Source organism: Erpetoichthys calabaricus, chromosome 8 (assembly GCF_900747795.2).
Source record: "Erpetoichthys calabaricus chromosome 8, fErpCal1.3, whole genome shotgun sequence".
Classification (NCBI taxonomy): Eukaryota; Metazoa; Chordata; class Cladistia; order Polypteriformes; family Polypteridae; genus Erpetoichthys; species Erpetoichthys calabaricus.
The window spans coordinates 63701199-63720764 of record NC_041401.2 but is presented as its reverse complement, the minus strand read 5'-3'; the positions used below and the strand labels follow the sequence as shown (position 1 = coordinate 63720764).

At 37.1% G+C, this 19566-nt stretch overlaps 1 protein-coding gene across 1 annotated transcript in view; it reads right to left on the bottom strand.

The window, feature by feature from the left end:
* Window positions 1–19566, bottom strand: part of rpa1 (replication protein A1) — an 88418-nt gene that overhangs the window by 44000 nt on the left and 24852 nt on the right. Inside the window, exons 8-10 of the mRNA XM_028806647.2 lie at window positions 9493–9595; window positions 7644–7712; window positions 2625–2817 (exon numbers count right to left, since the gene is read on the bottom strand). Coding sequence (XP_028662480.1) covers window positions 2625–2817; window positions 7644–7712; window positions 9493–9595 — 365 coding nt within the window. The remainder of the gene's footprint in view (window positions 1–2624; window positions 2818–7643; window positions 7713–9492; window positions 9596–19566) is intronic.

Below are 19566 nucleotides of genomic sequence, written 5' to 3'. Positions count from 1 at the left end.
AATTATGCGTCCATTAAGAAAGGAACTGTGGCAGTATTTACTACAAGTATGATTTAATTCTATTAAAATACACTTGCTGTGCTTAAGAAAGGTGTTTATGTAATGGCTAGAAAACACTTCATCTTGGCTTTTTTTTTTTTTTTTTTTTTAACCATTTCTTCTGATGTGCAATTTTCAGTGCTGCAACTGAAACAGTAAAGTAACAGTTTACAGTTAGGTCTTAAATAATAGAAAGAACAAAGCTAGTGTTACCATTCTTTAACTTTCAAATAGGAAACGTTAACACAACCTGGAAAAAAGTTATATGGATATTTTTTTTTTTTTAGGAGCAAACTTTCTGATGTTGTACACAATCTGCAAATCAACATACTTAAGGTCAGCATGAGGAAAAGGTAGGTCTAAAGCAGCTCTCCTTCAATGTGTTGCCTTGTTTAGCAGCTCTGACCTGTATGTTTTGGCGTGTACAGGTTTTGTTTTTTTTTGTTTTTTTTAAATATATAAACATTTCGGCACCAAAATGAGACTTCTACAAGTAATCAGCTGCCTCAAAAGCTTGCATACTGTAATCCGTTCAGTTAGCCAATAAAAGGTGTAATTTTGCTCGACTTATTGCAGAAAAAATATGGAATGCAAATGATGTGATATACACAGTTGATATTAAAGTCCAACTTACTGAAATTTGAGGTTAATAGAACAATCTACACAAGAACAGGCCATGCGGCCCAACAAAGCTTGCCAGTTCAAGTCAAATTTTGAAAGTCCCTTAAGTTTTACTATCTACCACGCAACTTGGTAGCTTATTCAAAGTGTGTATGGTTCTTTGTGTAAAAAAAACTTCCTAATGTTTGGGCGAAATTTACCCAGAAGTTTCCAACTGTGTTCTAGATGAACTAATTTTAAAATAACAGTCTCGATCCACTGTACTAATTCCCTTAATAATTTTTAACATTTCAACCATGTCACCACTTAATCTTCTTTTGCTTAAACTGTAAAGGCTCAGCTTTTTAAATCTTTCTTCATAATTCATCCACTGTATCCCTGGAATGAGCCTAGTCGCTCTTCTCTGGACTTTTTCCAAAGCTGCTTTGTCATTTTTGTAGCCTGGAAACTAAATCTGTGCACAGCACTCTAATCTAGATGAGGCCTCACCAGTGTATTATAAAGCTTGAGCATAACCTCCTTAGACTTGTACTCCACACATCATGCTATATAACCCAACATTTTGTTAGCCTTCTTAATGGCTTCTGAACACTGTCTGGAAGTTGATAGCATGTACTCCACTGTGACTCCTAAATCCTTCTCTGAAGGTTTACTCTCGATTTTCAGACCACCCATTGTGTATTCAAACCTAATACTGTACTGTAATGATTTAATGGATTCCATATTATCTACTAACCAACCTATCTTGATATCATCTGCAAATTTAACCCTATTACTTGTATTCCTAACCAAATCATTATATTAAAAATAGCAGCAGCCCTAGCACCGACCCCTGTGGAACACCACTCTTAACATCGGCCAATTCTGACAAGGTTCTTCGTAACATCACCCTCTGCTTCCTGTGTCTGAGCCAATTCTGTGCCCATCTACAAACATCACCTTGAACTCCCACTTCTTTTAGTCTGATGACCAACCTCTCTTGTGGTACCTTATCAAATGCTTTCTGAAAGTCCAGATAAATATATCATATGCTTCACTCTGATCATACCCTTTTGTTGCTTCTGCACAGAATTCCAGCATTTCAGTAAAACATGACCTACCTCTTCAGAACCCATGCCAACTGTTCAGAAAAACGTCTGTATTTGCCATGTGTTGCTCTATCTTAACCTTAATAATTCCTTTAATTTTTATGTGATGCACATTAAGCTTACTGGACTACAGTTGCTTAGATATGTTCAGTCATCCTTTTTATGTAACGGGATAATATTTGCCATTTTACAGTCCACTGGAATTTCCCCAGTGTGCAGGGACTTCCTAAAAATATGCATCAACTGTTTATATATGTACTCACTAACCTCCTTAAGAATTCCACTATGCTGATGTACAGGCTGAAATTGAGATCAATCACACTAGACTTTTTTCAGTATTAGCAAGGTCTTATAACAACACTTAAATGGAAAAACAAATTAATCTTTTTTTTAAAAACAATAAAGTGTACATATATCAAGCAGATACTGGAAGTCATTTTGAAGCACACCTGAAAAGAAACAAGAACTAGAAATTGTAGAAACAATTAACTGTTCAGGACAACAGTGTAGTCACTACAACAGCAAGAATCTAGGACAAGACAGATGGAGAAAATATATGAAGCACAAGTAATGTAGGACTAGATTAGGTGCACCAGCGGAGAGCTGGCATTATGGTCAACATCTGTCTAAAGATTACTGCAATGCTTCCACATGTGAATGTGCCCCAACACTGCAATTAAAACCCAGAAGTGTTGCAATACTAACAAAACACATTGGTATTTTGTGCATATAATGCACTCATGGATAAATCCAGCAATAAGCTTTTCTAAGAGAGTGCATGCCATACACATTTAAATCCTACTTCAACCCCCCTCATTTCACACTAAGTCAAAATGAATCCAACCATTTTTGAACATATTGAAACCTGCTGCTTACCAACTACGGAGTCTTTTTCTTTATTTTCCAATTCTCCAATAGGAATGAACTCAAACTGTACCATGGGAACATCCATAGCATCATCACATGGAACAATTGATGTTTCATTGTTAAGCGTCATTTCATAATCATTTTTTACTGATGTGTACTGTTTATTAGCAATCTTCAAAGTACCCTTGGAGATATAGTAAACCTAAAAAGAAGCAAGACAGAAAAAAAAGCATATTCAGATCTACAGAAAACAGCTTGTGATACAAACCTTAAGCACAGATAATTATTTAACAAGCCACAGAAGCATAACTGCTTTCATATTACTTCCTTATTAAAAAAAAGAATGTAACGGAACAAACTCACACTCAAAGGCAGACCATTTTTTGTTTGTATTAACAGGGTGCAATATTCACAGGCACTACCTAGAAGAGTATTAAATTAATTCAACACAGTCTGACTGACCACTTATTTCCTCCAATCAGTCAGTGCTACATAAATACTTGGTACCAGCCATTCAATTCTTGAGTAGATGCTCTTGACTATTGAATAAGGGAGAGAGGTGTGTCTTCAAAGCAAAAGTGCAATCATTTTCCAGAAGAGTTAAGTTAATAATACTTTAGCATAAAAATCCATGAATGTTGCACGTTGTGAACATACAACTAGACTAGATATGTGGATTATGCGATGAGAGTAATGCATTCTATCAGAAGCTTTGTTATCACTGCTATCCATGAAAACTGGATTAAAAACTTTTCTTAGCCATGACCATAAATCACATTGGGTAACATTAAAAAAAATTTTTTTTGGGTAGTGTATTTCATTATACAAGGTCAGAAGTTAATCTTGCTCTTAAGGTAGCCTTAAATGTGCCTTTGAACCACTGATCAATAGAATGTTGCTTGTTATCAGATGCAAGTCATAGAAAATCCCCTGTGGTACTTTACAGTCCATCAAGCAGTAATTCATTTCTGGACCAATCACCTTACTAAAAAGTCACAGAAAAAAAAAAAAGACTGAAGGAGAGGAAGAACCACACAGATTTGTGGAAGCCTCTTTGAAACAAAATGTCCTGTTCCCACTGTTCAAACAACTGTGGCCTGAGAATTGTACTCATCAGGAATACACAAAAAAAAAAATTTGAAGAACATCAATCTTGCTTTGAGGGACTCATACCTAGACATATATATCTTATTTTTATACTCGCTCTAATTTAACTTGAAAAAATGATTATGTAGTAATTTAGCTACTATAATAGGGACAGCTGCCTAACATGAGACACCTACAGGAATCCGTGAGAAAACAATGACTTCTGATTTAGGGACGGATTATTATCCTAATGATGCAACTGGCAAAAAATCACTTTGCCAACTGTAATCACCAGTATAAATACAGTAGAGTCCTGAGGGACATAATTTTCTGAAATCAAACATAATACACCTGTGAACTAAGAATGCAGACTCAAGGAGCAAACAACAGAGGAAGTAGCTGCATATACATTTTACAAATGGAGCATGCATTAAATCAGAAAAAGAAACCACGAGAAAAGGCACAAATAGATAAACAGTCATGGATTAATGTGCCTGTGCTAAATCAAAGGGGGCACAGAATTCCATGGTACACGTCTGTTGGAAGGCTGCAGGTTTCACTGTCCATTGTGAACAGCAGAACAGTGAGTGAGAATGCACGGCTGCTGCTCTGTGTGGGAAGTAGTGAATGTGTGTTTGGTCAGTTGCCTGTGGATCTGAACTTACTGTCTAAGAACAAGCAAACAGGAAAACACATCTGGCATGGATGGAATATTATGGAAAACTACAGTTTAAAAAACTCAAAAATTACATTTATCAATAAACATTTGACAATGCTACTAGCTATAAATTTTAAGGTTTATAGTACTGTAATGGCACTTTGTATAGTGGACTGTAGCTAAAATATTGCTCATTGTCCAAGATCCCCCGCCCCCAAAAAATATCACTTAATTATTGCAATAAAGAAATTAACTTCCCAAAAACTACAGATCTCATGCAAACAATGAATCCTGAAGAACAGGGAAAAAGTAAAATTGCTTCCTGTAAGACAGTGGTGCAACACCAAGGATACTCTAAGTTTAAAAAAAAAATTAAAACTAAAAGGGTGGAATATTCATGCCAAGAAACTTTACTGAGAGTGTTTATACATGAAGTACAACAATAAGGACACAGGTCTGCTGCAAGAAATCTATGGTGCCATCTTTCAACTTAAAATAGTTAAGTACAATAAACTGTATTACCTCTTGAATATTAAAAAAAAAAAAAAAAGTAATCCCTTATATGTATTTTGGACTGTAAATCTACTAATTGTATACTACTATGGCTGACTGACATTAAAAATCTCACTTAAAATGTCAGTACTCAAGCTTTCGAAAAAAAAACACACCAATATAAATCAGTAAAAAGCATTAGTCAATAAATACCAACCATGCAGATTTGTCTTTATGCTTGTGTACCATTAAGGAGCACAGATTACATCCAAGTGTTACTAGGAATCACTGACAATGAATCTACTGATTCTGAAATATTTGAGAAGACAGAATGACTGAAAACAAGGCTGAACTCAAAATCTTTAAACAGAAAGAATTTTTTTTCTTTCCCATTGATACTCAAAATCCACCAATGCAAAACAAATTGAATGAACTTGAAAACATTTTCAGCATCTACACAATAAATCAAGAGACGAAATAATGCATCAAGCAGAAAATGAATTATACCTGGACAATATACATCTTAAAAGGATTTAATTAAAAAATAAACAAAATTTGCAGGATGTAATGCAATTCTCATCTAGCATCATGGAAGTTGTTGACCAAAAAGGTGCAGATATCAGAATAATAACCAATTGAAAAAGAAGTCTGTAATATTCATTCCAAATTGTGCAATGAATCAATTTACCAAAGCAGCAACACTTACAATGATTGATTACAAAATAACCCTAAAATGTAATTTGTTAGGAAAATATTTCAGTATTCTTCAAAAACACATGTTGCTTTGTTTTTTTGCTAACTTTTAAACATACACAGTGCTTGACTATTTATTATTATCTATACTAATAAAAGGCAAAGCCCTCACTGACTGACTGACTCACTCACTCATCACTAATTCTCCAACTTCCCGTGTAGGTGGAAGGCTGAAATTTGGCAGGCTCATTCCTTACAGCTTACTTTCAAAAGTTAGGCAGGTTTCATTTCGAAAATCAAAGCGTAACGGTCATAACTGGAACCTCTTTTTTGTCCATATACTGTAATGGACTGCAGCTCGCTGGCCGTGGGAGACGGAGTTGCGCTCTTTTTTGTCCATATACTGTAATGGACTGCAGCTCGCTGGCCGTGGGAGGTGGAGTTGCGTATCGCATCATCACGCCTCCCACGTAATCACGTGAACTGACTATGAACGCAGTACGTAGAAAACAAGGAAGAGCCCCAAAGAGCGCTGAAGAAAACATTCATTACACAATTGAGAAGGCAGTGAAACAATAACAAGCGAGCGAGTGACGCATACAAGCATATTCATAAGTGCAGCTAAGGCGGAAACAAAGCACGGTGTAAACCATAAGTTTAAATTAAGTTTGGCAAGATTGCTTTTCTCCTGTACAACTATACGTTGCATTCTCAACAGTAAGCTTGCACGACTTGGTCATATTACAACCGGAGTGCTGAACTGACAACGTGGTATACAAAGAGAACTATAACAATCGTAATAAACGAACAATAAAACAGCGGAGAACCCGTGGATTAAATAAAAAGGCTGCTTCCTTGGCGAAGCAAGGAAAAAGGATGGCCTTATATGGCGTTCATTTATAAAACAGCGGAGAAGCTGTGTAAAGACTGCTTCACAAAAAAACAGCAGAGCGCCTTATATGAGTAGGCAGTCAGCTAAAGGAGGGAATCAATAAATAACAGTGGACAGGCTGTGTAAAGGCAGCTTCACAAAAAAACAGATCCCTAAATTGTTATTGGTATATTTTCCCTCAATTTAAAAAGGTTTTCTTTTCTTCTTAATTAAAATTTAAAAGCAATACTTCACCTCTGCGAAGCGCGGGAATTTGGCTATATGCAGTGAGTGTGTACGCCTGATGAGCCCAGAATTAGGGCGAAACACGTGTCGTGTACTCTCTGCATTATTTGACAGTAAACTATTTTCAACCATTCTATGATCTGCTTCTCACAACTGAGGGCACCGTGGCGGATGTTAGCTGACTTGCTGGCCAACCACAAGCGTAACCTGGTAGGTAACCACCCATACAATCAGATTGTGATTCAGACTACGAATGCCGTGAATGTAATTACCCCGATCTACATGCTGTCAAATAAACGAACCACACGCCGTGGCGCAATGTTAGGGGCTTCACCTCTAGCGCTGACGTCCAAGGTTCGATTCCCGTAAGGGAGTGCAGTGAGTGTGTACGCCTGATGAGCCAAGTAGGTAACCACCCATACAATCAGACTGTGATTCAGACTACGAATGGCGTGAATATATATATATATATATATATATATATATATATATATATATATATATATATATATATATATATGCGCATATGTATGCATGTATGTATGTGTGTATATATATATTTATATATGTAGATATATATATGTACATATGTATATGTAGATATGTAAATTTGTATATGTATATGTGGATGTGTATATGTATGTATATATATGTATATGTAGATGTGTATATGTATATATATGGTTACATAACCTCTTTAACACACTACTTCTCCGCTGCGAAGCGTGGGTATTTTGCTAGTTAATAATAATAATAACCACCATTTTAACACTAAGTTTCATTTGCAGATAGTAAATCAGTACCAAGTTTAAAAAAGTCACAAAACAAGCATTTCTTAATTAAGGAAAAGATCACATGGTGACATAATGCATGGTAATTTTTTTTTACTGAAAAATTAATTACCTCAAGAACAAAAAGAAGACTAACAGAACCTTGTACAGATACATACTAAACTGAGGAAAGATTAAAAATGAGGCCTCACCTTATTAATTTCAATCAGAGAGAAGAACTTATCAACTTGCTCATTGAAACCAGTTATTCTGATCTCTCCCTGTAGAAAGACAGGAAAATGTTATATAAATAGAAAAAGAACATGATTTTGTGATAATTACACAGCAGTGACATGTAAATAGGAAAAATGCATAACGCAGACAAATTGGTAAGTAGATGAGAGGAAACACTCCTTCCTACAAGAGACAAAGTTATTGAGACCTAGTTCCAAAAATGGTTATAAAAAGTTGGGTATTACATAGAGTAAGTATATGATTTTCAAAAATTTCACAGCAACTCAGTTACCTCACTTTAACTAATTAATGTCATCTATTGCATTATGCAAAATTAGAAGAATAAAACACAACTTCTTTCAAGTGATACCATATTGAGTGAAGTTAAAATTCACAGAACAAAATACCTTCAAGCATATTTCTCCTATTTAACTGAAATTATGAAATAAAAGACATTGGAACCTGGTCAGCATTACTCTCATTGGAAAATTCACAGGAAGCACAAAAAGTCTCCTTAAACCACAACTCTACTCAAATACATTTCAGAATTAAACATATTTGTGAAATTTTTTTCTAAGCTCCATATCTGGATGTGTGTCAATTGCTGTGATGATTAAAATGTCAACACAGAGTTAATAAATTGGGTCTGCACAGTGACGCAAGTCTTGCAGTAAATCTATTTCTAATTGCTGTGTCAATATTTTCAATTTTAACATTCCTGGTACAGCTAAATACTCTTCTATAGCATTTAATGAGAGTACAGTATAATTACATTTTTAACAAATGTCATCGACTAATTAACCTCTTGGCTAGAACACAGACAAAAGTGGGCTTTTGGATAGTGGTGGTCCCCAGTCTTTATACAGAAGCAAATGCTTTGTATCCTGCCCAACAATGAAACAGGATGGATATAGATAATGAAAGAGATGTGCTACTCAGAATCCAAACAGGGGAGTTTCTAAACTTCCCTGAAAGGAAGAAGTATTGACCGAAAACCAGAAGAGCACAAATGGAAAGCTTGCGAGTCAGAAGACAACATCCCTTCACTCAACAACAAGGGCGATACTGTCCTTTTAGGAATGTCCAAAGCTCAAAATTAAATACAATAAAGAAACAATCATAAATACCCATTTGGTGCAAGAACTGCTTTGCATTTTTAAAACCTACAATGTTCAAGATCTTTGAGAGATAAGATCTCAACATACCATGTCACAAAAGACAGATCACAGATTATAGTATATACTTTAAACTTCAACATTAAAATTTTAGGTAAAGCATGATTAAGAAAAGTTCCATTATTAACACAGATACAACACAAATAATTAGGATAAATAATTTGGTTTTCTATGTTACGTAATCCATGTACTTTGTAGTGGCGGCAAAGCAAAATTAAAATTCCTTCCCTCATTCATTAGTCCAGAATCCTGTCTTCAATTCAAATGTACAGTATTCTGGAAAATTTGTCTTTCCAGTTGCATGTGACCATGCGAATGAATAATGAACATGTGCATTATGTGACGCAAGTTGCACAAGAAATGTTTCTCTTTTTCCACTTGGATGTTTTTCACATTGGTTGTTGTTATCCAGAACTGGTTACTATTGAGTGTGTATCTTTAATATGTATTTTCCCAATAAACATGAGAATAAAATTTTCATTCAGCCACAACTACAAAGTACATGGGGTAAAAAAAATATCAAAAAAATACATATATAAAAATGAAATAAGTTCTCAACAACAAAACTTAATATCTATAAATGCCTTTTTGTATTACTATTTACACTGTAATTTACAACAGGTATTAAATCAAACGAGCAGTCATTTCTTACACTTTCATCAACTACTTCCATGGAGAACAGCTTGCCATCCCCTCTAGAGTTGCTCCAAGATCGGATTGCACTCTTATTAGTCACTCTGGCTCTGATAGTCCACCTGTAAGAATAGCAGAAGAAAATATAGGTAATACTTCATTAGCAGCATAATAGTCTAGCTGAGCCTGGCGTATAATATGTACATCCAACAGACATCCATGAGTAAATTTTGCTGAAAACCAGGTAGAAACAATTAGACTGCTCAATGAGTGACACATTTACAGTATAAGCCAACCCTACGCTTAATGAAGGTGGTGCTTAAAGTAGGGATAGTGATTTTGATCTACAAAGAGTAATGGTGATGTTGTAAAAAGCAGGAAACTGGTCCAAAAGAGAGCAATCATCCGATTATTATGAACTGTCTACAAGCGAAAAGGTCTCCTAAAACAACCCTATTAAGCATATAAATTTGTGTCATGATTGGAGAGCACATTGCACGTGTTAAACAGTCTGTTGCAGTGGAAAACCTTTCTGTAACATCAGATTATACATTGGCATTCAAAGACATCAGTGGACTAGTGGTAAAAGAGAACTTTACACTGTCAAAAGGTGTTATGTCTACTCTCAGTTGTTTAGTTATGACAGTAGTTAAGAGTTGATATAAGGTTCAAAGAATTGTCAGCTATATTTGGGAACACAAAATGTATTTCTAACAATTAATAAGTAAACAATGTGTCACACAACATCAAAAGGAGGTGAAAAGGACTGCCGTTAAGAGAGGTGATAAAGATCCATAGGAAATGCAGATTTCAGTACTCAAAACACCCAAATCAGTAAATTTACTTTATACCAACAGAAGGCTGCACTGTATCCACCTTCTGACTGCACACCTAAACAGATAATTAAAATTAGAAAAAGTTAAAATGACTAACTGGAAATGCAAACATGCCATGCCAGAATATAAGCAAAGCATTTTAACTGGTTGCATATAAACAGACCATAATGCTTATTTAAACTGTCATTGCTGCTGTTATACACATACTGATGCAACAGTCAAAATGACAAAGATAATATATTGTAAGCAGACAGAAGCACTTCTCAAATATGTGGAGTCTAGTAGCTGCAGTAGTCTGTCTGTCACTTTCGTCAACAATGTACAAAATGAATTAAGCTTTAGTTACCTTGTGCTACTGAGAGCATAAATAGACAACAGCAATTGTACTGTTTGCTTCATTTTCTGTCATTATATATATCTCCCTGAAACCCTGTCGGTTTAAAGTGCATGGACTAGACATGTATTCTCTTTTGAGAATCACATCTGACCCAGTGAGACTTAATGCATAGCAACAAATAATGAATAATGATGTCAGCAGACAAATAAACTAAGAAACTGTATGTTAGTCAACCAAGAGTACTCCGAGGTATCAGTAATCAGTTTGTGTGTGCCTGTTGTAAACACTCATCCAACTGCAATCTTCCTTCATAGCTTAATTTAAGAAAATGCATAATAAAATCAGCTGCAAAAACATTCAGCTTTCTGGAGGCTTTTATTTTCATAAGATTTCATACTTGGCTTTTAAATACTGGACACATTTTCAATGACAGGTTTATATTTGAATGTGCACAACCAAACTAACTCTCCAGAAAACTACAAAGGAAAATTACCCTTTGCTTTCTCTTGGCCTTGGGGAAAGAGGCCTGACTGCCTCAAAGATTTTAGTAAGAAATCTATCAAAATCTTTTGGGATTCTACAACATATTCCAGGGAAGAGATCTTTTTTCACTTTTGAGCACCACTAGTTTTCCTTGACACCATTAAATCTTAACTCTTACACCTTATTTACAATTATGTTTATAATGTTTAGAAAACAAGGCACACTACTGCCTTGCTTTCTAAATTAGAAATGCATACACATAATGTCAACTCCATCCTACTCAACTTGGTTAACTTGTTGATTGTTCTTCTAAAAATCTTTAAAAACAACTATGTCAAAGAGTCAAAAAACAGTCTGAAAAGAAAAACAGAAATAAAACACTGATTCTGAATTATATGCTACCCCTTCCACCAACCTACCCACCCAGTCCACCCTTTACTTCGTGTTATGACCATAGTCAGTAGATCTTGCCATACAAATTTGTACAGCAATGTTATATGCACAAAATGGCAGCAGACTGTTATGTAATAAGAAGAAATGGAGGAAGACTGAAGGCTTTGATGGCATGCAGAGAATGTGTTGCACACCAGTATTACAATATTAGGAGCAAATGTTAAGGGACTACATAGTACATTTTACTATTCTGTTCTCCCATTGGAGAGGTTACCACAAATTTTACAGTATATTAAAGCATCACATATAAACCATTATGAAAATATCTGGGTACAAAAGGACGAGTAAAAACAGAGTAGTTCGTAAAGTGAGTAAAACTGACAGCTCTAAAGCTCCAAGGAGTAAAAGTATTAAAGAAATATTAGAAAGATTTTAGTTTAAAAAAAGTTCAGTCTCTCTCAGGCACATGCTAAGGATTTGAAGGCAGCACTGAAACAAATCACACTTCTTTTGGCTGCTCCTGTTAGGGGTTGCCACAGCGGATCATCTACTGAAACAAATCACACTAAAGATCCAAAATAAAGGGAGACACAATGGAAGTAAAGAGTCACACAGAAAGTGCTACTCTTTAGGAGAGAAATATTTAGTTATTGATATTATTGAGGTTGCTCAACTCACACAAGAGTGTGAAAGCACTTGAAGTCAAGCATCAGTCTAATAGTTTAATTTTCAGGAGAATGTTAGAAATGTAATAGGTAATTCAATTAATAATCAGGCAGCAGACATTTATAAAAGGTGCTTGAGGCATGTGCAAAGATGTAGAAGAATTAAATAAAGTAGAGCTGACCAGGCAACTTTGAGTGCCCTCCTCCAGAGTTAAATATTTTGGAAGCCATAATAGCGCTTGAGTGAGATTTCATTAGTAGGCAGGAAAGGCAGCAATCTTGTACCTACTAGATTTAGTTTGTATTAAACTTAGAAAAAAACTTTGCATGCAGAGAAGCTAGTTTAACAGCAGTTCTATACCTGTGAGTCACACCAGCTAATTCAGCATATGGGGTTTTGGGCCACAGAACTCGAGAGAGCAGTAGAGAGTCTGTATTGCACACATAGAACTAGAGAAAATTCCTCAAACGATTTACCTCATATGCACTCAAAAAGTGGTCCAAGTGTAAACTCCAAACCAGAGTCAGACATGCAAGTTATGGTCATCCACAATTACAGATGCAGAGTTCAGGCATAGATCTAACATGGTGGCCTTTTCTGAGATCATGCCTGTTGCTTGCAACTGTTCTGTTAAGATACAAGAGGTCACAATACTTAATGTGTGACTCCTATATTTGTGCAGGAGAGGAAAGAGATTGCAATGATTTTGTGGTATAGATAGAACCAGTACTGCAGGGTCCATTCACATTTGAACTGAAAGGAAATTGATTTACTGAAAAGGCATATGGATAGCTCAGCAAAATGCTCTTTAAACTGGAGATTGTTACAGGGAGTGGCCAAATGGAAAAGGTTGTGTAAAAACAAACAAACAAAAAAAAAAAAACACTTAAAAAGAGACGAAGAGATTGTCTTAAAAACAAAACAGCACATGAATTTTAATAGAGTGAAGGTAGGTTAGTTAAAAAAAGAAAGCTAAAGGCACAACTTTGGAAGGGTATTGTACACCACATAACCTTATGACAAAAAATATATTTATATGGGGAGATGTTGTAGTAAACTAGAACCAATAATAAACAATCATAAGTCCATCTTCTGAAAATGTCCAAATAATTTAAATAGTTCACTATAAACTGTAATCTCCCATTTGTATTCATTATGGTTTACTTTGCAAGTTGCCTTGATTTAAAGTGTTTACCAAATAATAATAAAGTAAACCCAAGTAATATTGAAGCCAAGGAATGCATAAATGTCATCAATGAAAGTTTTGAAAGTGTGCTGCATTCTGAATATCACAAACTACCGAAGTTAAACTATTAAGTGCAAACAATTAACATGTAAACAGTAAAATCTCAGCCTATGTAAAAATCCACCTGTTAAATTTCATGTGTTTAGTAATTATCAAATTTTAGGTTTTGTGAAGAAACTGTCCTCTTTAAAAAGTTAATAAAAGGCTTAGTTTTCACTAGCTTGTTGTTAGTCAAGTTTTTTTTTCTGTTTACATTGTTTCCTCTGAACCAATTATTTCAAATTCTAATATACTTTTGTGCATTCTGAAAATTTACTAATTAAATATGCAGATAATGTTCATGTGGCATTTTGCATCAAGCTTATTTGGCACTGAAGCGGATCATTCTTTTTATGTATTCAAAACATAAAAACAAATATGACATTCCCTCCTAGAAAGAAAAGGCTGACCAATGTCTATCAGCACAACCAAAAAGGCTAAAGGGGTCACCTCTAATGAACAAGAACCTAGCAGTGCCAAAAAAAGAAATAGGAGCCAACTGTTGATACATATGGTTAATGAACATAAAAGTAAAAGCCCTGAGCAAAAACATCAATTATATACAACAATGTGTCAAGCTACATTTATTTCTTAATAAAATATCCTGTGTAAGAGAATGCAGAGGGAATGTAGAGACTACATACTGTTACATTAAAGTTAAATTTTCAACACCACCACTTTGATGCAGCAAGGAGAAACTGAAATTCACAAACTAAGCTCCAAGTACCAGATTTCAATTTAAGAGATCTGTACTCGCATGGGATATGATGCAATTGCTTGTGAAGGACTCTGGGAAATTTCTGTGGAAAAAATAAGTTTCTAGCAGAGCATGTTTATTCAAAGCTATGGTTTGCATAGATATTAATTTATATCTATATCTATTGTGGCCTATGGCTGAGACACCTCCACGCTACAGTTGTGCTTGAAAGTTTGTGAACTCTTTAGAATTTTCTATATTTCTGCATAAATATGACCTAAACCATCAGATTTTCACTCAAGTCCTAAAAGTACAAAAAGAGAAATCAGTTAAACAAATGAGACAAAAATATTATACTTGGTCATTTATTTATTAAGGAAAATGATCGAACATTACATATTTGTGAGTGGCAAAAGTATGTGAACCTCTAGGATTAGCAGTTAGTTTGAAGGTGAAATTCGAGTCAGGTGTTTTCAATCAATGGGATAACAATCAGGTGTGAGTGGGTACTCTGTGTTATTTAAAGAACAGGGACCTATCAAAGTTTGCTCTTCACAACACATATTTGTGGAAGTGTATCATGGCACGAACAAAGGAGATTTCTGAGGACCTCCGAAAGAGAGTTGTTGATGCTCATCAGGCTGGAAAAAGGTTACAAAACCACCTCTAAAGAGTTTGGACTCCACCAATCCACAGTCAGACAGACTGTGTACAAATGGAGGAAATTCAAGACCCTTGTTACCCTCCCCAGGAGTGGTCGACCAACAAAGATCACTCCAAGAGCAAGGCGTGAAATAGTCGCCGAGGTCACAAAGGACCCCAGGATAACTTCTAAGCAACTGAAGGCCTCTCTCACATTGGCTAATGTTCATGTTCATGAGTCCACCATCAGGAGAACACTGAACAACAATGGTGTGCATGGCAGGATTGCAAGGAGAAAGCCACTGCTCTCCAAAAAACTTTGCTGCTCATCTGCAGTTTGCTAAAGATCACGTGGACAAACCAGAAGACTTGGAAGAATGTTCTGTGGACGGATGAGACCAAAATAGAACTTTTTGAATTAAATGAAAAGCGTAATATTTAGAGGTAGGAAAACACTGCATTCCACCATAAGAACCTTATCCCATCTGTATAACATGATGGTGGTGGTAGTATCACGGTTTGGGCTTGTTTTGCTGCATCTGGGCCAGGATGGCTTGCCTTCATTGATGGAACAATGAATTCTGAATTATATCAGAATTCTAAAGGAAAATGTCAGGACATCTGTCCATGACCTGAATCTCAAGAGAAGGTGGGTTATGCAGCAAGACAACGACCCTAAGCACACAAGTCGTTCTACCAAAGAATGGTTAAAGAAGAATAAAAAGTTAATGTTTTGGAATGGCCAAGTCAAAGTCCTGTCCTTAATCCAATCAAAATGTTGTGGAAGGGCCTGAAGCGAGCAGTTAATGTGAGGAAACCCACCAACATCCCAGAGTTGAAGCTGTTCTGTACGGAGGAATGGGCTAAAATTCCTCCAAGCCGGTGTGCAGGACTGATCAACAGTTACCAGAAACGTTTAGTTGCAGTTATTGCTCCTTCCAGAAGGACAACCATCTCTGCAGCAATCCACCAATCAGGCCTGTATGGTAGAGTGGCCAGACAGAAGCCACTCCTTAGTAAAAGGCACATGGCAGCCCGCCTGGAGTTTGCCAAAAGGCACCTGAAGGACTCTCAGACCATGAAAAAGAAAATTCTTTGCTCTGATGAGACAAAGATTGAACTCTGTGGTGTGAATGCCAGGCGTCACGTTCGGAGGAAACCAGGCGCCGCTCATCACCAGGCCAGTACCATCCCTACAGTGAAGCATGGTGGTAGCAGCATCATGCTGTGGGGATGTTTTTCAGCGGCAGGAACTGGGAGACTAGTCAGGATAAAGGGAAAGATGACTGCAGCAATATACACAGACATCCTGGATGAAAACCTACTCCAGAGTGCTCTTGACCTCAGACTGGGGCGACTGTTCATCTTTCAGTAGGACAACGACCCTAAGCACACAGCCAAGATATCAAAGGAGTGGCTTCAGGACAACTCTGTGAATGTCCTTGAGTGGCCCAGCCAGAGCCCAGACTTCAATCCGATTGAACATCTCTCAAAAGATCTTAAAATGGCTGTGCACCAACGCTTCCCATCCAACCTGATGGAGCTTGAGAGGTGCTGCAAAGAGGAATGGGCGAAACTGGGTAAGGATAGGTGTGCAAAGCTTGTGGCATCATATTCAAAAAGACTTGAGGCTGTAATTGCTGCCAAAGGTGCATCGACAAAGTATTGAGCAAAGGCTGTGAATAATTATTTACATGCGATTTCTCAGTTTTTTTATTTTTAATAAATTTGCAAAAACCTCAAGTAAACGTTTTTCACGTTGTCATTATGGGGTGTTGTGTGTAGAATTCTGAGGAAAAAAATGAATTTAATCCATTTTGGAATAAGGCTGTAACATAACAAAATGTGGAAAAAGTGATGCGCTGTGAATACTTTCCGGATGCACTGTATGTATGTATGTAAAAATCATGGCCGAAATTATCGGCACCCCTGGAATTTTCCCAGAAAATGCACCATTTCTCCCAGAAAATTGTTGCAATTACAAATGTTTTGGTATACACATGTTCCAATGAATATAAAGGAAACAAACACAAAAAAAGAGAAAAAAAAAAAGCCAAATCTGAAATCATGTCACACAGAACTCCAAAAATGGGCCGGACAAAATTATTGGCACCTTTTCAAAACTGTGGGTAAATTGTTTTATTTCAAGCATATGATGCTCGTTGGAACTCATCTGAGGCAAGAAACAGGTGCTGGCAATATAGCAATCACACCTGAAGCCAGTTAAAATGGAGAAAAGTTGACTCAACCTTTCTGTTGTGTCCGAGTGTGCCACACTAAGCATGGAGAACAGAAGGAAGAGCAGAGAATTGTCCGAGGACTTGAGAACAAAAATTGTGGAAAAATATCAACAATCTCGAGGCTACAAGTCCATCTCCAGAGATCATCATGTTCCTTTGTCCACTGTGCACAACATAATCAAGAAGTTCACAACACATGGCACTGTAGCTAATCTCCCTGGACGTGCATGGAAGAGAAAAATTGATAGACTGCAACAAAGGAAAGTCCGAATGGTGGATAAACAGCCCCAGTCAACTTCAAAACATATTCAAGCTGTTCTGCAGACTCAGGGTGCAACAGTGTCAGCTCGAACTATCCGTCAACATCTGAACGAAATGAAACGCTATGGCAGGAGAACCAGGAGGACCCCCACTGCTGACACAGAAACATAAAAAAGCCAGACTGGAGTTTGCCAAAATGTACTTGAGGAAGCCAAAATCCTTCTGGGCAAATGTCTTGTGGACAGATGAGACCAAGGTAGAGCTTTTTGGTAAAGCTCATCATTCTACTGTTTACAGAAAATGGAATGAGGCCTACGAAGAACACAGTACCTACAGTCAAACATGGTGGAGGTTCTAAGATGTTTTGCTGCCTCTGGCACTGGATGCCTCAACTGTGTGCAAGGCATCATGAAATCTGAAGACTACCAAAAGATATTGGGGCACAATGTTGGGCCCAGTGTCAGAAAGCTGGGTCTGCATCAGAGGTCATGAGTGTTCCAGCAGGACAATGACCCCAAACGTTCCTCTAAAAGCACCCAGAATGGTTGAAGACAAAGCGCTGGAGACTTCTGAAGTGGCCAGCAATGAGTCTGGATCTAAATCCAATTGAACACTTATGGAGAGATCTCAAAATTGCTGTTGGGAGAAGGCACCCTTCAAATCTGAGAGACCTTGAGCAGTTTGCAAAAGAAGAGTGGTCGGAAATTCCAGATGAGAGGCGTAACAAGCTTGTTGATGGTTATAGGAAGTGCTTGATTTCAGTTATTTTTTCCAAAGGGCGTCAATAATTTTGTCCAGCCCAGTTTTTGAGTTGTGTGTGAAATGTCAGATTTGGCTTTATTTTTTTTCCTGTTTTTTTGTGTTGTTCCAATGCACAAAGAGTAAATAAACATATGTATACCAAAACATTTGTAATTGCAACAATTTTCTGCGAGAAATGGTGCATTTTCTGGGAAAATTCCAGGTGTGCCAATAATTTCGGCAATGACTGTATATACAAGTGCTGGGAGGTATACAGTGATCCCTCGCTATATCGCGCTTCGCCTTTCGCGGCTTCACTCCATCGCGGATTTTATATGTAAGCATATTTAAATATATATCGCGGATTTTTCGCTGCTTCGCGGGTTTCTGCGGACAATGGGTCTTTTAATTTCTGGTACATGCTTCCTCAGTTGGTTTGCCCAGTTGATTTCATACAAGGGACGCTATTGGCAGATGGCTGAGAAGCTACCCAACTTACTTTCTCTCTCTCTCTCTCGCGCGCGCGCTGACGTAGGGGGGTGTGAGCAGGGGGGCTGTGTGCAGCTGCTTCCTGAAGGACATGCTGCACAGTGCTTCGCATACTTAAAAGCTCAAAGGGCACGTATTGATTTTTGACTTTGTTTTTCTGTGGCTCTCTCTCTCTGCTCCTGACGGAGGGGGTGTGTGCTGCCGCCTTCAACAGCTTTGTACCGGCGGTGCTTCGCATACTTAAAAGCCAAAAAGCCCTATTGATTTTTTTTTGACTGCTTGCTTTGTTTTCTCTCTCCTGATGCGCACTCCTTTGAAAAAGAAGATATGTTTGCATTCTTTTAATTGTGAGACAGAACTGTCATCTCTGTCTTGTCATGGAGCACAGTTTAAACTTTTGAAAAAGAGACAAATGTTTGTTTGCAGTGTTTGAATAACGTTCCTGTCTCTCTACAACCTCCTGTGTTTCTGCGCAAATCTGTGACCTAAGCATGACAATATAAAAATAACCATATAAACATATGGTTTCTACTTCGCGGATTTTCTTATTTCGCGGGTGGCTCTGGAACACAACCCCCGCGATGGAGGAGGGATTACTGTACCAGTTCATACCAAAAAATGTTTATTTTTGTTATGATATGGATTTTTCTTATACCGCAATGCCAGTTTAAATAGCCTAAACAATGTTCAGAACGTGGCGCATCGCGAAACTATTTAAGGGGGGGACTTTTTTCACTGCTACACCGCTAAACACGCATGCAACGGGGTACATGCGTTAGTGGAAGTATTGAGTGTGAAAATGTTCTAAAACTGAAGCTGTAGCAGACGATAAAGTTGAACACGATAACACAGAAGAACTTTTGCCGAAAAAAGGAGCCGCGTCTGACCAAACAACTATTTACTGCAAATGGTGTTGAGCTAAAGTTGTCGCCAGGAGGCGGCAACACAAGCAATTTGCTGCACCACCTTAGCCGCAAACATGCTTTGGAGTACCATGAATGTATGGAACTAAGACTGGCACCC